This window comes from Gossypium arboreum, chromosome 9 (assembly GCF_025698485.1).
Source record: "Gossypium arboreum isolate Shixiya-1 chromosome 9, ASM2569848v2, whole genome shotgun sequence".
Classification (NCBI taxonomy): Eukaryota; Viridiplantae; Streptophyta; class Magnoliopsida; order Malvales; family Malvaceae; genus Gossypium; species Gossypium arboreum.
The window spans coordinates 67,154,103-67,173,427 of record NC_069078.1 but is presented as its reverse complement, the minus strand read 5'-3'; the positions used below and the strand labels follow the sequence as shown (position 1 = coordinate 67,173,427).

The 19,325-nt window shown below is 31.2% G+C and overlaps 2 protein-coding genes across 8 annotated transcripts; one reads left to right on the top strand and one right to left on the bottom strand.

Moving 5' to 3' along the window:
* Positions 1 to 1,732: 1,732 nt before the first annotated feature.
* Positions 1,733 to 10,323, top strand: LOC108452992 (topless-related protein 1). Of its 5 annotated transcripts, none has more exons than XM_017750849.2 (26): positions 1,733 to 1,951; positions 2,271 to 2,399; positions 2,550 to 2,729; positions 2,853 to 2,966; positions 3,053 to 3,211; positions 3,323 to 3,500; positions 3,587 to 3,710; positions 3,863 to 3,972; positions 4,080 to 4,245; positions 4,375 to 4,484; positions 4,560 to 4,629; positions 4,739 to 4,812; positions 4,896 to 4,991; positions 5,075 to 5,170; positions 5,254 to 5,381; positions 5,476 to 5,710; positions 5,792 to 5,950; positions 6,050 to 6,139; positions 6,298 to 6,444; positions 7,840 to 7,950; positions 8,064 to 8,243; positions 8,373 to 8,501; positions 8,583 to 8,678; positions 8,965 to 9,153; positions 9,234 to 9,400; positions 9,521 to 10,323. In XM_017750849.2, exons 2-26 carry the CDS (start codon positions 2,320 to 2,322, stop codon positions 9,729 to 9,731), a joined length of 3,399 nt encoding a protein of 1,132 aa, XP_017606338.1. In that variant the 5' UTR covers positions 1,733 to 1,951; positions 2,271 to 2,319; the 3' UTR covers positions 9,732 to 10,323. The 5 variants fall into 5 exon arrangements, with proteins under 5 accessions (XP_017606338.1, XP_017606336.1, XP_052874960.1 ...); XM_017750847.2 differs by having other exon boundaries at positions 9,518 to 10,323; XM_053019000.1 differs by having other exon boundaries at positions 9,495 to 10,323.
* A 276-nt stretch (positions 10,324 to 10,599) lies between these two features.
* Positions 10,600 to 14,264, bottom strand: LOC108452993 (uncharacterized). Of its 3 annotated transcripts, XM_053019001.1 has the most exons (8): positions 14,007 to 14,263; positions 13,718 to 13,886; positions 13,357 to 13,446; positions 13,137 to 13,261; positions 12,885 to 12,981; positions 12,581 to 12,690; positions 11,972 to 12,046; positions 10,600 to 10,880 (listed from the first exon to the last, which is right to left on the bottom strand). In XM_053019001.1, exons 3-8 carry the CDS (start codon positions 13,424 to 13,426, stop codon positions 10,830 to 10,832), a joined length of 528 nt encoding a protein of 175 aa, XP_052874961.1. In that variant the 5' UTR covers positions 13,427 to 13,446; positions 13,718 to 13,886; positions 14,007 to 14,263; the 3' UTR covers positions 10,600 to 10,829. The 3 variants fall into 3 exon arrangements, with proteins under 3 accessions (XP_052874961.1, XP_052874962.1, XP_052874963.1); XM_053019002.1 differs by lacking the exon at positions 13,718 to 13,886 and having other exon boundaries at positions 14,007 to 14,264; XM_053019003.1 differs by lacking the exon at positions 13,718 to 13,886 and having other exon boundaries at positions 14,074 to 14,093.
* Between the last annotated feature and the right edge of the window lie 5,061 nt (positions 14,265 to 19,325).

The window sequence follows — 19,325 nt, the reverse complement described above, 5'->3', positions numbered from 1 at the left end:
ACCGACTAGAAAAATAAGTACAATTTAAATATATTTTTTGTCCTTTAAGCCTAATTTTAATTATTATAATTTTATGATTTTAACTGAAATCATTTTTAATTTTTGCCCAGGATGCATAGTATAGTTTTATTTTAATTTTCTTATGTCCTATACGTGTACTAAATTTAGTATGTTAGATTATATATATATCCCCTTAGATTTTGACACCAATCTAAGATCCTTCATCTCCGCAACCAAACAAAGAAAGCAAAAAAAAAAAAAATCCGATCATTTAACTATTGTATAATGCTTTTTCCCAAAATTTATTAAATAATGTTACATTTAAAGAATTAAAATGTATATTTGATGAACGATATTGTAAAAATTATATATATTATTATGTTATTTTCTTGAAAATAAAATGAATTATTTTAAAATATTTTGATTTAATAATATTATTTTGATTTATCTTGCAATTATTTTTCAGAGATAAATTTATATATAGTTAATGAAGCACATTATATAGTGTTATTAAAAATAAAAAAATTATATTTATTGTTAAAGTTTTTAATCTAATAATGAAGATAAAAGATGAGGGTAATGCAGTTTAAATTTACACGAGACGAATGTTTGACAAAACTTTAATCATAATTCTATTAACTCAAAATTTTATTGTCATTAATTTTTATTAAATAATTTCGTTTTGTCTTAAATAGATTGAGTACTCTATACTTTATTTAATAACAATCATTCCACAATAATTTAAATTGATTATTTTTATTATCAGTTTAGATATATTTTCTCATATTTTGTTATTCAAAATGTATGAAAAAAAATGAACAATTTTACAATTTAACAATTATTAATTTTCAACAATTTTATAATCCGAGTTTGGTACTTACTAAATTATACTTCAAAATTTAATATTTAATTTTTCATTTTATTAAACATCATGTTAATATCGTACATTTAGTTTTAAAATAAAACAAGTAAGAATTTAAACAATGATAAAATTAAATTATTTAAAATGCCTAATTATATTATTTTAACATTAAATAATTTACAACATTATCTATTAATTTATTAATTAAGTATTAATTCAATTGGCGCTTGCATTAAAGTGCTTATTATTATTTTATTTAATTTTAAAATTAAAAATATAATAAGCAAATAAGACTAATTTAATTATAAATCTATAATTAAAAAATCCAATACGTAGTTTAATCGTAAAATATTGCACCATTAATATATGTAATATAAAACTTATTAATTAATTATTGTCTGCTTTTAAAATCAAAATCAAAAGCAACTTATCGGTACGATATCTCACGACTAAATTCGTGATTACGTGATATGATAAATTATATTTTCCCCATTCTTCCCTCGAAAAATGGCAGGTTCCGTAATATTTAGCAAAATCCAGGGTCAGACTCCCTGGATCTCCCCGTCGAGGAAAACCTTTCATTTCTTTGGGGATCCGAGAAAAGTATATATCGCTTTCTAGGTTCTATTCCTCTACTTCTCACCCTTATCTTAATCACTATCCTTAACCGTTGGATCAAAACATTAGAAAAAACACACTTCAAAATCGACGGGCTCAAAAGGAAAACTACGGTACACCTCAACGCTTGTAATAATCTCCACAAATGGAATGGCTTACGCGCCGATAAACTCCACACAAAGTAGCCGGCTAAGTGGGCCCAATTACTTCACTGTACTTATAAATTTGCTCATTCCTTGTCCATATAACTTGTACATTTTGCAATAAGCTATCATGTGATAAGTAACTGTACTTATCATCTTCTTTATCTGCCTCCCCCTTTAAAATTCTCAATTTCTGCAAGGCTGTAGGTTGGGTTTTTATATAAAAAGGATATACAAAAGAGAGAGAAGAGAGAGAAAGTGAAATCTCTGCCTGCCTTTGGTTTTTTTTTTTTTGTTAAGAGAGAAAGTTCTTTTAACCTCTTAAAGGGTCTGAAACTCGATCTCTTCTAAAGAACAAGTTGATTTTCTAACAAATCTGTTGCTGTCTTTGTTTTTTTATTTTTTATCTTTTGTTTGGTCTCCTGTTTTGCTTTTTTATTTATGTGTTTTTAGATGCTATTTTGTATTCTCTTTAATCCCCCACAAAAACGTAGAATTTTTACCCTTTTGTGGCTTGTTTAGGGGAGGTTAAAGATGGCTCAATGATCTAGTTATATATATTTTTAAATTTTAGGTTTTATTTTGGGATTTTTAAGGTATTTTTGGCTGACCCTTTGTTTTTGTATTTTGTTGCAACTCTTTTGTAGATCTGGTGATTTTCGTTTCAGCGTTGGGACTTGAAACGGGGCGGCTTCGATGTCGTCTCTCAGTAGAGAGCTTGTTTTCTTGATCTTACAGTTCCTAGATGAGGAAAAGTTTAAAGAGACTGTTCACAAGTAAATTTTTTTCTTTAATTTAATTAATAGAATGTTAGTTTTAGTACCTTTTAAAGGTTATATCGTATGGTGCATTTATGGTTAAATCATAATTTGAAATGTAATGATTTCAGCTTATCAAAGTATTCTTTATTATTGGAATTTAAATAGGCTTGAACAGGAATCTGGGTTTTTCTTCAATATGAAATATTTTGAGGATGAAGTGCATAATGGAAATTGGGATGAGGTGGAGAAATACCTCTCTGGTTTTACCAAGGTCGATGACAATCGATATTCCATGAAAATCTTTTTCGAGATAAGAAAGCAGAAGTATCTTGAGGCATTGGATAAGTAAGTTTTTGCAGACTTTTCAATTTTGATTTATTGTATTAATCACTAGTTTGTTATGTATCATTGAAAACGTTGTTGATAATCGAATTCGGTTACAACTGGAATTGCTTAACTTTTTGTAAGGCATGATCGATCCAAAGCTGTGGAGATATTAGTTAAGGATTTGAAAGTTTTTGCTACATTTAATGAGGAACTTTTTAAGGAAATCACTCAGCTTCTGACTTTGGAGAATTTCAGGTACGGGGCTCATGTTTAGTTGTTAAAGTCTTGAGGTAAAATAAATAATAGTGAATGTGCTGAAGAATGTGTTACTTTCATAACAGAGAGAACGAACAGTTGTCGAAATATGGAGATACAAAGTCAGCTAGAGCAATCATGTTAGTTGAACTCAAGAAGCTTATTGAAGCAAATCCTTTATTCCGTGACAAATTGCAGTTCCCGACCCTTAAAAATTCGAGGTTACGAACCCTGATTAATCAGAGGTAATCTTATTGTTGCCGTTCTTGAGCTTGTATTGGGGCCGGTGTTTTCAGTAAAGTCAAGTTGTTGTAGTTGTGATTTTAGTGGACAATTGATTTTTTGTGCAACTACAGCTTGAATTGGCAGCATCAACTTTGTAAAAACCCGAGACCAAATCCAGATATAAAAACTCTCTTTGTGGATCACTCATGTGGGCAGCCAAATGGTGCACGAGCACCATCACCTGCCAATAATCCACTTCTTGGATCCTTACCAAAAGCTGGAGGTTTTCCTCCCTTAGGTGCTCATGGGGTGGGTACACAGCTTAGATAGTAGTATAAAAAATTTCTTTTATTATTGATATACTTTCCTTAACATTCCCTATTTTACATCATCAGCCTTTTCAAGCTACGCCTGCACCGGTTCCAGCACCCCTTGCAGGTTGGATGTCAAGTCCTTCAGCTGTAACTCATCCAGCAGTTTCAGCTGGTGCCATTGGTCTTGGTGCGTCTTCAATACCAGGTAGTTTATTCTTTTCTCTTTTTGGATTTTTAACTTCTTTCTTCCGTTATCACTCCCTCTCTAGGTTTCTTTTTAGCATAATGCTGATATCTTTCCTTCTTCTGGTTCTTTTTCATCTTTTAACTCTAGCCATGTTTCATGTTGACTTATAGCTGCGTTGAAGCATCCAAGGACTCCTCCAACTAATCCGTCTGTAGACTACCCATCTGCAGACTCTGATCATGTTTCCAAAAGGGCCAGGCCCATGGGGATTTCCGATGAGGTACTCTGGTTTCTGGTTAAAGTAGTTTAATTTGGCTTGGGTGTATTGTGGTTATGGGCGTCTTTCTGCCTTAGGTTATTTTACTGATAGTTGCTCACTTTGTGCAGGTCAATCTGCCAGTCAATGTGCTGCAGGTAACATTTCCGGGCCATGGTCACAGTCAAACTTTCAATGCACCTGACGATCTTCCGAAGGCTGTTGCAAGAACTCTGAATCAGGGTTCATCTCCTATGAGCATGGATTTCCATCCTGTTCAGCAGACTCTACTTCTAGGTCTGCTATACTTCTGCCTTTTATTTATGGTTGCATTTGGTTTTTTATTTATGGTTGCATTTGGTTTTCTGCCTTTGGCTGGCTGGTATTTTGATCTTGGATAATAGACTTCTGTATACAATGAACCAGTTGGTACAAACGTTGGAGACATTGCCTTGTGGGAAGTTGGCTCTCGGGAGCGGCTGGTTTCAAAGAACTTCAAAGTTTGGGATCTTAGTGTTTGTTCAATGCCTCTTCAGGTTCGTGTATTTAATTGTTGTTTACTGTATTTTCTCTTTAGACATACTAAACACAATTTAACTGCTTGAATTCAGGCTGCTCTAGTCAAAGATCCTGCTGTCTCAGTAAATCGTGTAATTTGGAGTCCCGATGGTTCTTTATTCGGTGAGATTTAATCCATTAGAATTAGTTTATGATTATCTGCTAGAACCTCTATATAGATATAGGTAGTGTGGGAACATTGATTGAGATGCCATATCTGTTTGGAAAACAGGAGTTGCTTATTCAAGGCATATTGTGCAAATATATTCTTACCATGGTGGTGATGAAGTTCGACAGCATCTTGAGGTATTATACTATCTTGGATTTGTATAGTCCTCTCGAGTTTGAGTTGGCTGTCTGAAATTGATATTTTAAAATTTCCTGTCTAGATTGATGCTCATGTTGGTGGAGTAAACGATATTGCATTCTCTCTTCCAAATAAGCAACTTTGTGTAATAACTTGCGGTGATGACAAGACAATTAAGGTTTGTTTATCATTTTACGTGTTTGTTTATCATTCTAGGAGGAAAAATTGCTTGTCTTTGCTAATTTCATGTTGTAATGTTAGGTGTGGGATGCTTCCAATGGTACGAAGCAGTATACCTTTGAAGGTCACGAGGCTCCTGTGTATTCTGTCTGCCCTCACTATAAAGAGAACATTCAGGTAATAATGTGGCTTTAGATGTCTTACCCTCTCCACATTTGTTTCTGTCCTGATGTGCCTCCTTTTGACTTTTTTGGCCTCAGTTTATCTTTTCAACTGCCTTAGATGGAAAGATAAAGGCATGGTTGTATGATAACATGGGATCACGGGTTGACTACGAAGCTCCTGGTCGGTGGTGCACAACCATGGCCTACAGTGCTGATGGTACAAGGTTAGTTTTCTTGCCCCGTTACTCGTATATTTATCTTAAGCTGATTGTCAAGAATTATTGTGATTAAAGTTAGTTTGATGGCTGGATATTGTAGGCTTTTTTCATGTGGAACCAGTAAAGAAGGGGAGTCATTTATCGTAGAATGGAATGAAAGTGAAGGGGCTGTGAAGAGGACCTATCAAGGATTCCGCAAACGTTCTTTAGGTGTTGTGCAATTTGATACAACTAAGAACCGGTATTTGGCTGCTGGTGATGATTTCTCGATAAAATTCTGGGATATGGACAATGTTCAACCTTTGACCAGTTATGATGCCGAAGGAGGCCTTCCTGTAAGTTCATTGTATTCAATTAAATTCTATATCACTTTTGAAGATATCAGCTACTTACTTCTGTTGTTGCCTAATTCCTAGGCAAGCCCACGGATCCGCTTTAATAAAGATGGCTCTCTCCTGGCTGTTTCAGCCAATGATAATGGAATTAAGATTTTGGCCAATTCAGATGGTATGCGATTGCTGTGCACTTTGGAGAATCTGTCTTATGATGCCTCAAGAACACCGGAAGCTCCTAAAGTACTATTACATCATTTAGTTTCTTTAGCGGATTAAAATTTTCCATATTTGGTCCATATCTTAATTAAATCTTCTCTTATAATGTGTCGTTTTCTTCAGCCAACAATAAATCCAATCTCAGCTGCAGCAGCTGCTACTAGTGCTGTACTTGCAGACAGAAGTGCATCTGTGGTTGCTATACCTGGAATGGTCTGTTAGACTGCAAGTTTTTTTTTTACTCTCTCATAACAAACATCAAAATATTTATACTAGCTGCTTTCAACATCATTTTGTGTTATTATTATGTCATCATGAGTAGCAGAGCTTGGATGTATGATTCTGTGGTTCATGTTCTATGGCTTGTCCAGAATGGGGATGCCAGGAGTTTTGCGGATGTGAAACCCAGAATAACAGAAGAATCTAGTGATAAATCAAAGATTTGGAAGCTCACCGAAATCAGTGAATCTTCTCAGTGTCGATCCTTGAGGCTTCCTGAAAACTTGAGGGTGACCAAGGTAAAGAAATTTTTCTTACCTTTTTCATAGATGTTCCAACATACTGGTAGGCATATCATCCTACTAGTCACCATTTTCTAATTATCTTGCATATCAAGGAAAGAGAAAACTAAGTCTTTTTGCTTCTATCTTATTCGAAGCTAGAAATTTGGCTATTTTAAGATACCATTGCTTAGCTGAGGAGTTTCTTGGTTTGAATTGTTCTTCTACTGAAGTAAACCATGTATGGGATGGTTATACACTTAGCTAATCTTTAAGGCAGTGAAACACAGACACAGTGCCCCATCTACCAAAATCGGACATATATCTGTGTTTGGCTCTAACTTGGCAGAATGTTTTGGATGCATCAAAAATTAAAATAAAATTCAACACAGTCAAAGCAAGCTCAAGATGCATTTGGACAAACCCAAACATGGTTAGACATAGGGACATATCTGGCATGTGCTGAAGAGTGTTCAATTTTTTTAACATTTTCTCCTAATTTGGGAATTAACAATGAGCAAAAACTCAAATCTTAAGGGAGTTAGATGTTTGACACCCTTATAGAAAAAAAAAAAAAAAGCGAGGAGAAAAAACAAAAACTGAGAGTTAAAAGCCGGAAAGAATGAGAGTAGAAAGCAAAGCATTGATGTAAATGTGTTATAGACACCGAGAACAAGTGAGGAAGAAGACAAAGGCAGCATAAAGTGAGACAAATAAGAAAAGAATTCCTTGTTGAATAATTTAGGACATAATGATTTACGGTCTCTGAGCTTAAGCTATTAAGGTCCAATGGACTTTTTCAACATTCTAGCTATTTAGTTTACAGTTTTGATTTTTAAAAAGTTGAAAAGCTAATTGCATGTTAATATTTAACTGAAAAGTATCTCAATTTAGCGAGCAGCCTTAAGTTGAAAAGCTTTGTGTTGGCACCTCTAGGTTCAAGATTCGAGTTCTAGTTATTACATCCCCTTCTCCCAATTTCTAAGCTCATGATGGTACCAAGAGGAAAATATCAATTTTACCTTTTTATTGTATATTATCATATAAAAACTATTATCATGTAAACAATTTTCTAGCCATTGCATGTCTGTAATCCTTTTTTGTAGCTCTAAGGAAATTGCTGAGAATGAATTCCAATGCACTTTTGAGAGGAACAAAACATGCAAACACATGATAGTGATTTTCTTGGTATGGTCACCATGAGATTTACTACGGAAGATTGTTGATCTACTTAAAAACAATGCACTTCATGGAAAGAAAGTCAAACCTTACATTAAATTGCATTTTTATGAACTCATACTGTTGTTTACCTGTTTCTATTTTCTATAGTTATTTGCATCAAAATTACCCTTTGCAGAATTGGTGTCCTCTTTTCGGCCTCTATCTTATCAGCTTTCTCTATGATTATTACAGATATCAAGATTAATCTTCACAAATTCCGGTAATGCTATCCTGGCGTTAGCATCAAATGCTATTCACTTGCTTTGGAAATGGCAGCGAAGTGATCGTAATTCAAATGGCAAGGTATGGAGATTTACCAGAATGGTTCTGCTCATGATATGCCAACTTTATTCTTCATAAAAGAATATGTTGCAATGACTTGTACTGTAATTTTCTTATTGTTGCTTCATCCCTAGGCGACTGCCAGTGTATCACCTCAGTTGTGGCAACCATCAAGTGGCATTCTTATGACAAACGATGTTGCTGATACAAATCCAGAAGAGGCTGTTCCTTGTTTTGCTTTATCTAAGAATGATTCTTATGTAATGTCAGCATCTGGAGGAAAGATTTCCTTGTTTAATATGATGACATTTAAGGTGACCCATGAATGCTGAATGCAATTTCTTTTTCTATGTTTTTCATCCCATTTTCTTCCTTGAGATCTGTCTCTCTCTATTTGTCAATGATCTTAATAAAGGTTATAATCATTTTATGGATACATGCAGACAATGGCAACTTTCATGCCACCGCCACCTGCCGCGACTTTTCTTGCATTCCACCCACAAGATAATAATATTATTGCTATTGGCATGGATGATTCAACAATTCAGATATATAATGTCCGTGTGGATGAGGTATGATGCATCTCGCAGAGAATTATTTATCTAATTCTTGTTTGAAGTACTGCTTATTTATTTACCATTTTTGTCATCCAGGTGAAGAGTAAACTCATAGGTCACTCCAAAAGAATAACTGGCCTTGCCTTCTCTCATGCACTGAATGTGCTTGTCTCATCCGGGGCAGATTCTCAGGTATTCCTCTTTCTATCTTACACGCATGCTATGATGAATAAATGGTATTGCCTTTGTTCCCTCTGCTCGGTAACAGCTCCAACATTGCCCAACAGCGAGTTGTTCGCAAAATTTCTAAGCTTTTACAAATAATCTCGGAAATCAAAGTCTCATCTGCTTTCTTTTTACAAAGAAATAATCAATTAATCTCAAAGTGTTTTTTTTTTTTTTTTTGCCGATGAATTAATCTCATAAAGTTGAAATATTATCATTAATGCTTTGTTGGTGTGGTTACAATCTTCTCCAGCTTTGTGTATGGAACACTGATGGATGGGAAAAGCAGAAGACTAAATTCTTGCAGATTCCTGTTGGGATAACACCAACTGCACAATCAGAGACACGCGTACAATTCCATCAAGACCAGATACGTCTTCTTGTTGTACATGAGACTCAGCTTGCCTTATATGAAACAACGAAGTTGGAATGTTTTAAGCAGGTACCTCTTTTATCATTGTTTGTTTTGTTTCAGAAAACATTATCTTGTGGTGCTCTAATATTAATTCTTTTCTGGTTTAGTGGGTCCCTCGTGAATCTTTCGCCCCAATTACTCATGCAACATTTTCATGTGATAGCCAACTGGTATATGCCAGCTTTTTGGATGCAACTATTTGTGTGTTTGTTGCTGCAAACCTCAGACCACGTTGCCGTATAAATCCCTCTGCTTATCTGCCAGCTAGTGTCAGGTATTTGGATTTTGCCTGCTGTTATAATTTGAGTCCATTTGAACTTGGAATGGCTGCTATACTATCCATCTCAGATATAACTGTTCTTATTCAGAAATGGTCTTTTCCTCTATGTAGCAGCTCCAATGTTCACCCTCTTGTAATTGCTGCTCATCCATCAGAGCCAAATGAATTTGCGGTGGGACTCTCCGATGGAGGGGTTCATGTCTTCGAGCCCCTTGAGTCTGAAAACAGATGGGGAGTGCCTCAACCAGCAGACAATGGGTCAGCCAGCAGTATAACAGCGACACCTTCAGTTGCAGCTCAAGGATCAGAACAAGCGCAAAGATGATGATGAAAACGGGTGATGGAGCACAAGTTTCTTTTATATACTTGGCTTGCAGGCCCATCTAATTTAGGTATGCTGTTTCTTTTCCCAGTGTCAAATTTGTCAAGAAACAAAAACAGTATTGATGGAAAGGAAAGACAAGACATTGCCAAAAACAAGTTGATCCAATAAATTGGGTCATTCACCATTTTGAACTACAACTGAATTCAAGTTCCATAACTACAACATTATTTCATGGTGTTTGTTAGAGCAGCATTGCCCTATTCATAAAATTGCCTATTTCAAGTTCTCTATTTTCGGTTTTCATTTTGTCACAAGTCCTTGGGCTCTACTCCATTGTTCGCCACTTCATTTCAGTATTGGTTGAGATAAAAAGTTGCAACTGTTCAATTTTGGATGCAAGAAGCGGGCTGTACTAAAATCACGAGCAGCATACCATATTTTGGCGGTCCACTCAGCATTGTTGGCATTATCTTTTTTAGAAGTTGGCTTTCACTGTAAATGTGGAATTGGCAAAAAGCTCTTACTTTTGTTCTTTACTGTATTGTTAAAAGATGGATTGGTAAAAGAAAATCTTAACTTTTTTTTGTAGAAATGATGGTCTAATAACAAATGTTAGAAGTATCAAATTTGCAACAATGAATCCCATTATAAATAAACTCTAAACTCCATGGTAACAATCAAACCTTAAATTGAGTAAATATTATCATTGAATTTAGAACATTATATATGACATCATGAGAGACCATCCATTTTTAGTGTGCAATGCTCAATAATGAATCAATCCACTCTATTTTTACAAATAACCAAAATATTCAGATCTCTTTCCTTTAGAATCAGATACTTTGAGCATCAAACAATAAAACCCACATTTTTGGTCATCAAAATTGATTTAGAATTATAAAAAAATAAAATTTGTGAAGATAAATGGGAAACCTCTGAAGCTTATTTTGATACATATATATATAGGTTGATTTATTTATGGAAACATGAAAAGCAAAAGTACATGAGTATTTTATGTATGTTTCTAAAATGTATAGCCTCTCATACCACGCCTGCTGTTAAACCAAATTATTTTCTGGGGGGAAACACTGTAAATAGCTAATCCACCGGTACTTCGACCTCCATTTTTAGTTCAGAGATCCCAAAAATCTGCATCATAAATACAATGCAATGATAAACATATAGATTGCTTCCTAACAACATTAAGTAAAACAAGCCATACAACAAAAAGGGGTTGTAGCTTAGCCATCCAAGGGCTTTTTGACAACACAATAACATGCAGATCGCTTTAGATCCTTTAAGCAATTTTCTAAAATGTTTCTTAATCGCATCGTAATTTCAGCTTATTTACTTCATTGCAGAAGATGTAAATGTTTATGAACAAATCTTCTCTTAATTGTTGGGTTTTCCTAATACATTGCTATTTCGAGTAGTTTACTCAATCAAGATATCATAGATGCAAATTACCACATCCTATGAATTTGTTGCTAGTTGCAGAAAGCGTATAAAATGCAAGCAACAAATACAATTAACCTCCCTTATATCCCGAGTGTCAAATTGTTAGCTTCTTTCTTGACACAACAGAATACGGAACCTTAAGATAAGGTATAAAACAAATCAGACATGGCTTAGTAGTTGTTGGTCTGAGGTCATTTATCGATTATAAAAAGGACCATGATTCAAATCCTATCCAGTAGGTACTTCTCTAGTTCAATCCATTATAACAGAGAGGAAGATCATACGCATAGAACTAAAGATATATAGTCGAAAACAAGTCCAGTCAACACCTTAAGTCTCTACAGCCAAAGAATCGATCGAGAGAAAGCATGAAGATTTAAACTCTTTAAGTAGGCAAGACATGTTAACCTCGGGTTTGTATGTAAGACCTCTGTCATCCGGAGTCAAGGTTGTTGGATACAGGTATAAACAACTTTTTATAAGCTTTTCCATAGAACAAACATGTGTTGACCACAGGTGTCAAAGCGATATAATCCTGATGATATTAGTTAACTAATTGTTTATGTTACTCAGACTTGAATGTAAGTGTCACATACAGATGCATCAATCTCTCCTTATTATAATCTACATTTCCAACATGAATTGACTATATTGATCTCCAGCTTTAATCATATTGACCTCGCCCCATCACTAATTTCTTTTACCAGCCTAATAAATTAAACTGTTTTGCAGAAGACATAAATTGAATAAATATAATAAATATAAAATAGAATGGAAATCACCTTATTGAAGTCATCCAATGTTAGGTAAGAGTCCTTTGAGTAACCCGCTTCTTTCAAAAGTTGGGTCAAGACTTGCTGCAAAAACAAAGAACAAAAGAGTAAGATGTTATCATATGTCGCTCGTGATTAATCTTACATGATGCTATCCTTAAATTATAAAAGTCTTATCTTGTTAAAAGTAAGTTATAACCAAAATTTGGAGGCTAAAACGAAATGGAAATATTTACTTCAATAAATTACAGAATGATGTTGAACTCTGAAAATCTTATTCTGTAATTTAAAGAAAATCTTAAGAATGCTGTAGTCAATGCCACCAGTCAAACAGTGTCCTATGATGCAATGACTAAATCACGCCATTAGCTACTAGCCACTTCGTCCAATACATTCTTTTCAGCACCAAACACCCTACTTGAAACATCTTCGATCAAAAAAAATTCAGTAACTACCATGAGAGATTTAGTAAGGAACATAAACTAGACCAACATCAGCAAATCAAGCAGGTGAATATATACATATATATACATATTTCTTTTCAATTGCATGAGAAAAAAGAAAAAAAAATGCAAAGGAAGAAATTAAAAAAAAATGCAAAGGCAGAAATAATTTTACCTCTCTTTGGACATCGGAAATAAATGAACCAGATAAATCACGTAAAACTTCTAGCATGTCATTGAAAGACACCTTTCCATTGCCGTCAGAATCATAAAACTTGAAGATAACTGAAACAGAGAGAAAATTAATAACATAAAACTAATTTTGAAACATTTTTCAACTTCAATGAGCAAGTTGCAATACTAAGGCACCCGAAAGGTGATCATCTAAATGCTTTTACTTGTGACCATTGAATTGAAATCATATTATACCTAAACCAATAAGGTCAATGACTCTTACAGAAAAGTCGGTGAGAACTCACGTTTAACTTTCTGCTGTACACTTGCTTTAGCACTAAACGCTGACAAGAAGGCGACAAAGTCCTTAAAGTTCAAACCATCCACCATCTTAAGCAGTCTCTGCAAATGCAACAATTCCAACGAAACAAACTAAAAAATTTACATAAATCTCTAAAACAGCATGCAAAGACTATCATTGGAGTTGGACCACAAATTTATATACATCCCAGAATCTAATTAACTACTCAAATAACATACACTCGAAAGACTACTACCTGAGAGAGCGGATTCATTGCAAACTCCGGAACTGATAGAAACTCATCAGCAGATATGAATCCCTTTGCATTTCGATCTAACTGGCAAAACCTTTGGTACAATGAAACAATTTCCTGCTGAGAGACTGTACTCCAACAACCAAGAACACATCAAAATTTTGATAACAAAACAACTAAATGGAAGAACCAGTAGGGGAAATCAAGCATATAGACAACCTACATAAATTCTGGCAGTATTCTTGAACTTCTTCGATATCATATTGAGTTAGCATTGAAGAAGAATTCCCCATTGTATCTCACAGATAAAAATCTACAATTTTTTTCATCAAACAAAAAGAAACAACTAATCATTATCACTGAATAACCAATGTCAATCAATCAGAATACATATTACGTTAAGAAAAGAAAAAAGCTTTAACATTAATGTATTCTAGATGGCCATGCAAATAAACTAGGCTTGATAATTATAATACTAATCATCTAACTTGGAGGAGGTAACTATACATTTAGTCGAACGAAAGCAAACCCATCAATCATTATACCAAAAATAACCAACACCCATCAATCAGAACATCGATTACCTTTAAAATGATCTACTTTTCAACGAATTGAAAAGAAGAACAAAACTTTTGAACTGTTTGATTCCAGAGAAATAGTAAGAAACAAGGAGAATCAAAATTCCGCAAACGAGATGCACATGCAACCGAACTTTTGGCCTAAATTTGAAGTGAAAAGTTCTTTTTCTATTTTCTGTAGAAATAATCCAGCAACAGAATCAATGCCATTAAGATGTTTCTCAGCAACCAAACAGAAAACCCAAGAAAATAAAAGAAGAAACATAAAAAATAAGGTAGGCAAAAAGAGCCTAACCTGAAATGGGAAAAAACTGGAAAGTTAAATGGGGGTTTGAAATGATAAGATGGGATTAGACAAGTACAGAGAAAGAGAGAGAGAGCGCAGCAGCAAAAGCCCTCGTCAACATCGAAATTCCTAATAAAAACAGCAGATCTTTCGTTTGAACTTGGTTCACCTACACGAGGAATTAATTTGTCTTCTATTTTGGGCCCGCACGCATCAACTCACCATTGGTTTCATCCATTCTTTTTGTTTGTTTTTTTCTCTCTCTACAAAACAAATGATAAACTATACCCATTTGCAACTTTATTTTTGTTAGATTCAATTTTAAAAAAAATTATAAAATAATCACTTAATTATTTGAAAGTTTTTGTTTAAGTCGTTAAACTATTAAAATTGATCTTATATGACATTAATTGTTTACACAGCTTGTATCAATTGAAAGTTCTTGTTTCCATTCTCTTCTACAATTCAATTTTTTGTTTCATAAAATAATTTTAAACATTACAAATCTACGAACTAAAATTCAAGTAGTTTTCTTCTTTGATCTTTGATACTTATCGTCGAATCAACTTAAATTTAAGGTGTGTCTTCTACTCGTCGATGGGTACTGATCTCCTGTACCGATCGTCAAATTGTTACTTAAAGTTTACTAGCTGGACTTTTAAAAAAAACTTAACAACTCGATAATTTAAATAAAAACTTTCTAATAATTCTGTGACTTAAATAAAACATTTTGAATAGCTTACCCTAGAATTTTTTTATTGCCCAACTTCATATTAATAATAAAATATAAATATATATCAATATTAATATAAATTATATATACTAGATTATAGCATACTCAATGAGCGAAAAAATTACGTAATAAATATATTTATTAAAAGTTCATACAAAATTAAATAATACTTTAATTGAAATAATAAAGTTAAATATTTAAAATTGATTTGTCACGGTTCGAATTTTACTATGATTGAATTTTATTTATTTATAAAATATAAAAGACAAAATTACCTATATTTTAGTAATTTCTCAAGAGAAATGGTACTTAGTTGATTGTGACACCAACTTAGTTAAATGCTTAATATATATATTATTTAATCTTATATATAATGTGATTAACTAAATTGGTATCACGAATCAATTCAATATCAATTTGATTAGAGAAAATATTAAATTTTTAAAAGTAATAAATAATAGGCTTAATAACAAATTTAGCCACTAGCATTTACAAGTTTTGTCAAAATGGCCTTAATTGTATTTTTGAGCCTTTTTTGCCATCAATCTTTTTTTTCAAATTATTTTTTAACAGATTTGATGAAGTACCGTTAATAAAGTTAACGGGATGATATAAATTTCATATGTGGAATGTTTTAATGAGATGTAATTTATTATTTAAATAACACAATAAAATAATTACATGTGGAAATAATAAAATAAATAATTTATAAAGTTAAAAAATAACTCTTAATTGAAAGAAAATAAAAGTAATTATCTAAAAATTTTCAAAATGAATGCACACATTCAGTATTTTTAATTTGATTTATTAATTATCTTTTTAAATCTCTCAATAAACAAACGTATGTTTTATTTTAAAATTTTTTAGATAGTTACATTTATTTTCTTTAAATTAAGATTTATTTTTTAATTTCATGTATGATTTATTTATTTTATTATTTTTCACATGTAATTATTTTATTGGGTTACTTAAGTAATAAATTACATCTCATTAAAATATTCCACATCATCCCCTTAATTTTTTAATGGTACTTTCATCAAATTTGTTAGAAAAGCAATTTAAAAAAAAAACAAAGGTTGATAGCAAAAAATACTTAAAAATACAATTAGGATCATTTTGATAAAATATGAATAGCAAAAAATGCTTAAAAATACAATTAGGATCATTTTGATAAAATATGTAAACGTTAATAGTCAAATTTATCATTAAACCTAAATAATTCACTTTTTATATATCATCTCTAAATAAAACAACTAAAAATAGATCAAATGTCTAAAGTTTGAACCAAGAATTGACAAATAATTACATAATTCTTTACCACTCAATGTATAAATTAATTAAAGACTAAATCTTTTGTAAATATATATTTTATATGAATTATTTGACTCATGTGACATAATTTAGTAAACTACCTGTGAGTTTTCTCCCAGATTTATTATGGTTCAAGTCTTATTATGTGTGTTAAGTTTGGATATATTTCGATTATTAATTAAATTGTAATTTATAATATTGATTATAATTAGATTGTTTATATTTGTAACCTTTTAAAATATATTTAACATTTTAATATTATTTTGAGTAAACTATAAGTTTATCGATTATATTTGCTTAAAATTACATTTTAGTTATTATTTTTTAAAATTATTAAATGATCACTAACATTATTGATTTATTATATTATGGCTATTGAGCCATTAATGGTAGTTTTGTCACACCCCAAAAGCAATAAATCCAAAAAAGTGAGTAAAATATGTATGTAAACTGTTTTGGTGCATTATGGTAGTATAATTTGCCACCCTACTGATTTTCTAACGAGTTAAGAGTATTGGTGTAATACTAGCGTTAAAGTATCCACCAGTTGGCAGTATCTAAGGATTTATTTATAGTATATCTTCAAGCGAAGGAAGATTACACTTAAAAAAGAATACGCCGCATAATTTTAGCTGAGTATGAAAGCTTACCAAGTTTATGAGAAAGCTGTACGAGACTTAACTGTCTTTAAGACCATGCCATACGCGAGTCACAGCCAAGATATAGTACACTCGGTTGGTATGAGCACTATTCAAGTTACTTCGTGTAACGAGATTAGTTGGGAGTCAATTGGATTAATCTAACCCTCTCCACGACTAGTGAAACAGTAACTTAGATCTTTGCAAGATTTTCTTTAATTCTCTAGAAATTTTAAAATTCCACTGAATACTTTTCCATGTATTTGTTCACATGAACCAATAGCATGGTAAGACACTACCAATTCCAAATGTGTTTTGATTTGCCATATATTCCATTCTTTAGTTGCCGATGAAAATGTCGGGAAAGCTTCCATTTTGAGCATTCCATGAGATAATCTCTCTCGAAAAAACTTAATTGCCCAAGGGTTATGGCATGGATCAGTCCAACAAATGTAATATGGGTAATCTTATCTATACTACTATATATGAAAGGAAGGCCTTGATGTGTCTTTTTTACTTTTTTTTAAATAATGATTTCCTTTAATTTTTTAAATTATATAAAAGGTCAAATTTTATTTTAATCCTTATATTATACTCAAATTTGAGATTTAATTTTTATACTTTAATTTTTTTCAGAATTTGGTACCTCAACGTTTGTAGTGCAATTAGTTAATCTAAATATTTTATTTTAATTAAAATTTTGATATAAATTTCAAGTATTGTGAGCATTATTAAAATTCTTTATTAATCATGTCCATTATAATGTCATTTTTCACATGATTATTAAGTGAGTACTTTTAAATTTTAGAATGTCGCACTAATAAATTAATAAAAATTTTAACAGAGATTAACAAATGAACTTGAATTTTAAATTAAAAAATAAAAGGACTAAATTCTCAAACATAAAAATATAGAAACCAAATTCCTAATAAATAGAGATAGAAACTTGAAACATAGTGTAACCTTTAAATTTTAACTATTTAATCTAAAACTATTTAACCCAACGTGGAGCATAAGTAAAAACTAGTTTCATTAAAAGTCGCCTACAACATCCTGTTTCATCAACACAAATCATTGTAGTCCATGACATCACATTACCCTCGTTCATTATTCTAATATCAATTTTGGTTAAATTGCTTGAAAAAAAAATACAGGGAATAATTATATAATTTGACCTAAAATTTTCGTTACAAATAATGATATTCAATTTGTTATCGCACTGTTAACAAAAGTTAATGACTCAGTGACTATAATATAACAAATTGATAATTTCAATGATTATATAACAATTTTAAAAGTTCAATGATCAAAACGTAATTCTAAGCAAATTTAAGTGATTAAACTTATAATTTACCATATTATTTTAAATAATAAACAGAGACTTTCAAACAAGTTTGGGCTAAAATTGGCAACGAGCAAAACTTGTTTCGGTTAAAAAAAATTGAAAATATTTTTAAATTTCAAGTTAATCAAACTTAATTATTTGATTTTTGAATAAATCGAAAAGGAAAACAATAATTACTCCTTGTCTTTGGGTACCCATCAATTTCAAGAATGAAAAATTAACCCCTTTTATAAATTTCAAAATAATCTTTAAAAACTCTAAAATTATTAAAAATATATAAAATATATATAATTTAAAATTCTATAAAAATTTAAATTATAAAAATGTTTTTAAAAATTTAAAATGATAAATTTAATGTCTTAAACAATTACATTCTGAAATTAAACTTATTATATTAAAGTCTCTTATTTTTCTTTTATTTTGCTTTGAAAAATGTTTCCATATGTGTATATATAGTCTTTTATTTATATACTCTAACTTAAAATCTAATTCTATTGTCTAACAATGTTTTAATTTCTTAAAATATACGTTTTTGTGTTTCAAACTTATCAATATCTTAAAATATATGAAAAATACAAATACCAAATAAATAAATTTTAAATTTTAAATGTACAATACTCATCAATAAAACTTTACAAATACAACCCATTCCTTAAATTTCTAATTTAATAAAAAGAATCTCATACATTAAACAACAATCATAAAATTTTTTCTAATGCTTGTATCATTTTTATTTACTTTAATATCTATAATTAACAAATATATATTAACAAAAGTAACGATTCTAATTTTTAATATTTAAGTTTAAGTTTGATTTGATTAAAATTTAATATTTCATGATTTTATTAATAGAATAAATTTAATGTTAAATGGTAATTTATTTGATTTTACGCTTAATTAGTCATTTATTATCCAAACAATATAATTTAATTCAGCGGCAAAAACAGAAAACTTTTTAGGAACCGAAATTAAGTTATAATTTTTACGATAATAAAAATACAATTTCAGTATATTAATAGTCTATGTCTTTATGATTTTTGAAGGATTAAGTCAAAATTTTATCATTTTAAAGGAACAAAATGAAATTTTACTTTTTTTAATTTAAAATTTTAAAATTTTAAAAACTTGAATGAATGAAAAAAATTCATTTTAGGGACCAATCTCTTGCCGACTCACTAATTAGGCCCTGGTTTAATTCAAGTTATAGGTTAATTTGATGAAAATTACCTACTAATATAATTAGTTTAATTATAGATTTTCATCCAATCAATAATAAAACCTAAATTGAAAATTAAAAAGTT

Coding starts and splice junctions, on each gene's coding strand:
- LOC108452992 (XM_017750847.2), top strand. CDS start 2,320: ATGTCGTCTCTCAGTAGAGAGCTTGTTTTCTTGATCTTACAGTTCCTA. Junction 7,951..8,063: donor ATCGTAATTCAAATGGCAAG/GTATGGAGATTT, acceptor CTTCATCCCTAG/GCGACTGCCAGTGTATCACC. Junction 9,401..9,517: donor TATCTGCCAGCTAGTGTCAG/GTATTTGGATTT, acceptor TCCTCTATGTAG/CAGCTCCAATGTTCACCCTC.
- LOC108452993 (XM_053019002.1), bottom strand. CDS start 13,426: ATGGGGAATTCTTCTTCAATGCTAACTCAATATGATATCGAAGAAGTT. Junction 12,691..12,884: donor TGTACAGCAGAAAGTTAAAC/GTGAGTTCTCAC, acceptor TCTCTGTTTCAG/TTATCTTCAAGTTTTATGAT. Junction 10,881..11,971: donor CATTGGATGACTTCAATAAG/GTGATTTCCATT, acceptor TTTATGATGCAG/ATTTTTGGGATCTCTGAACT.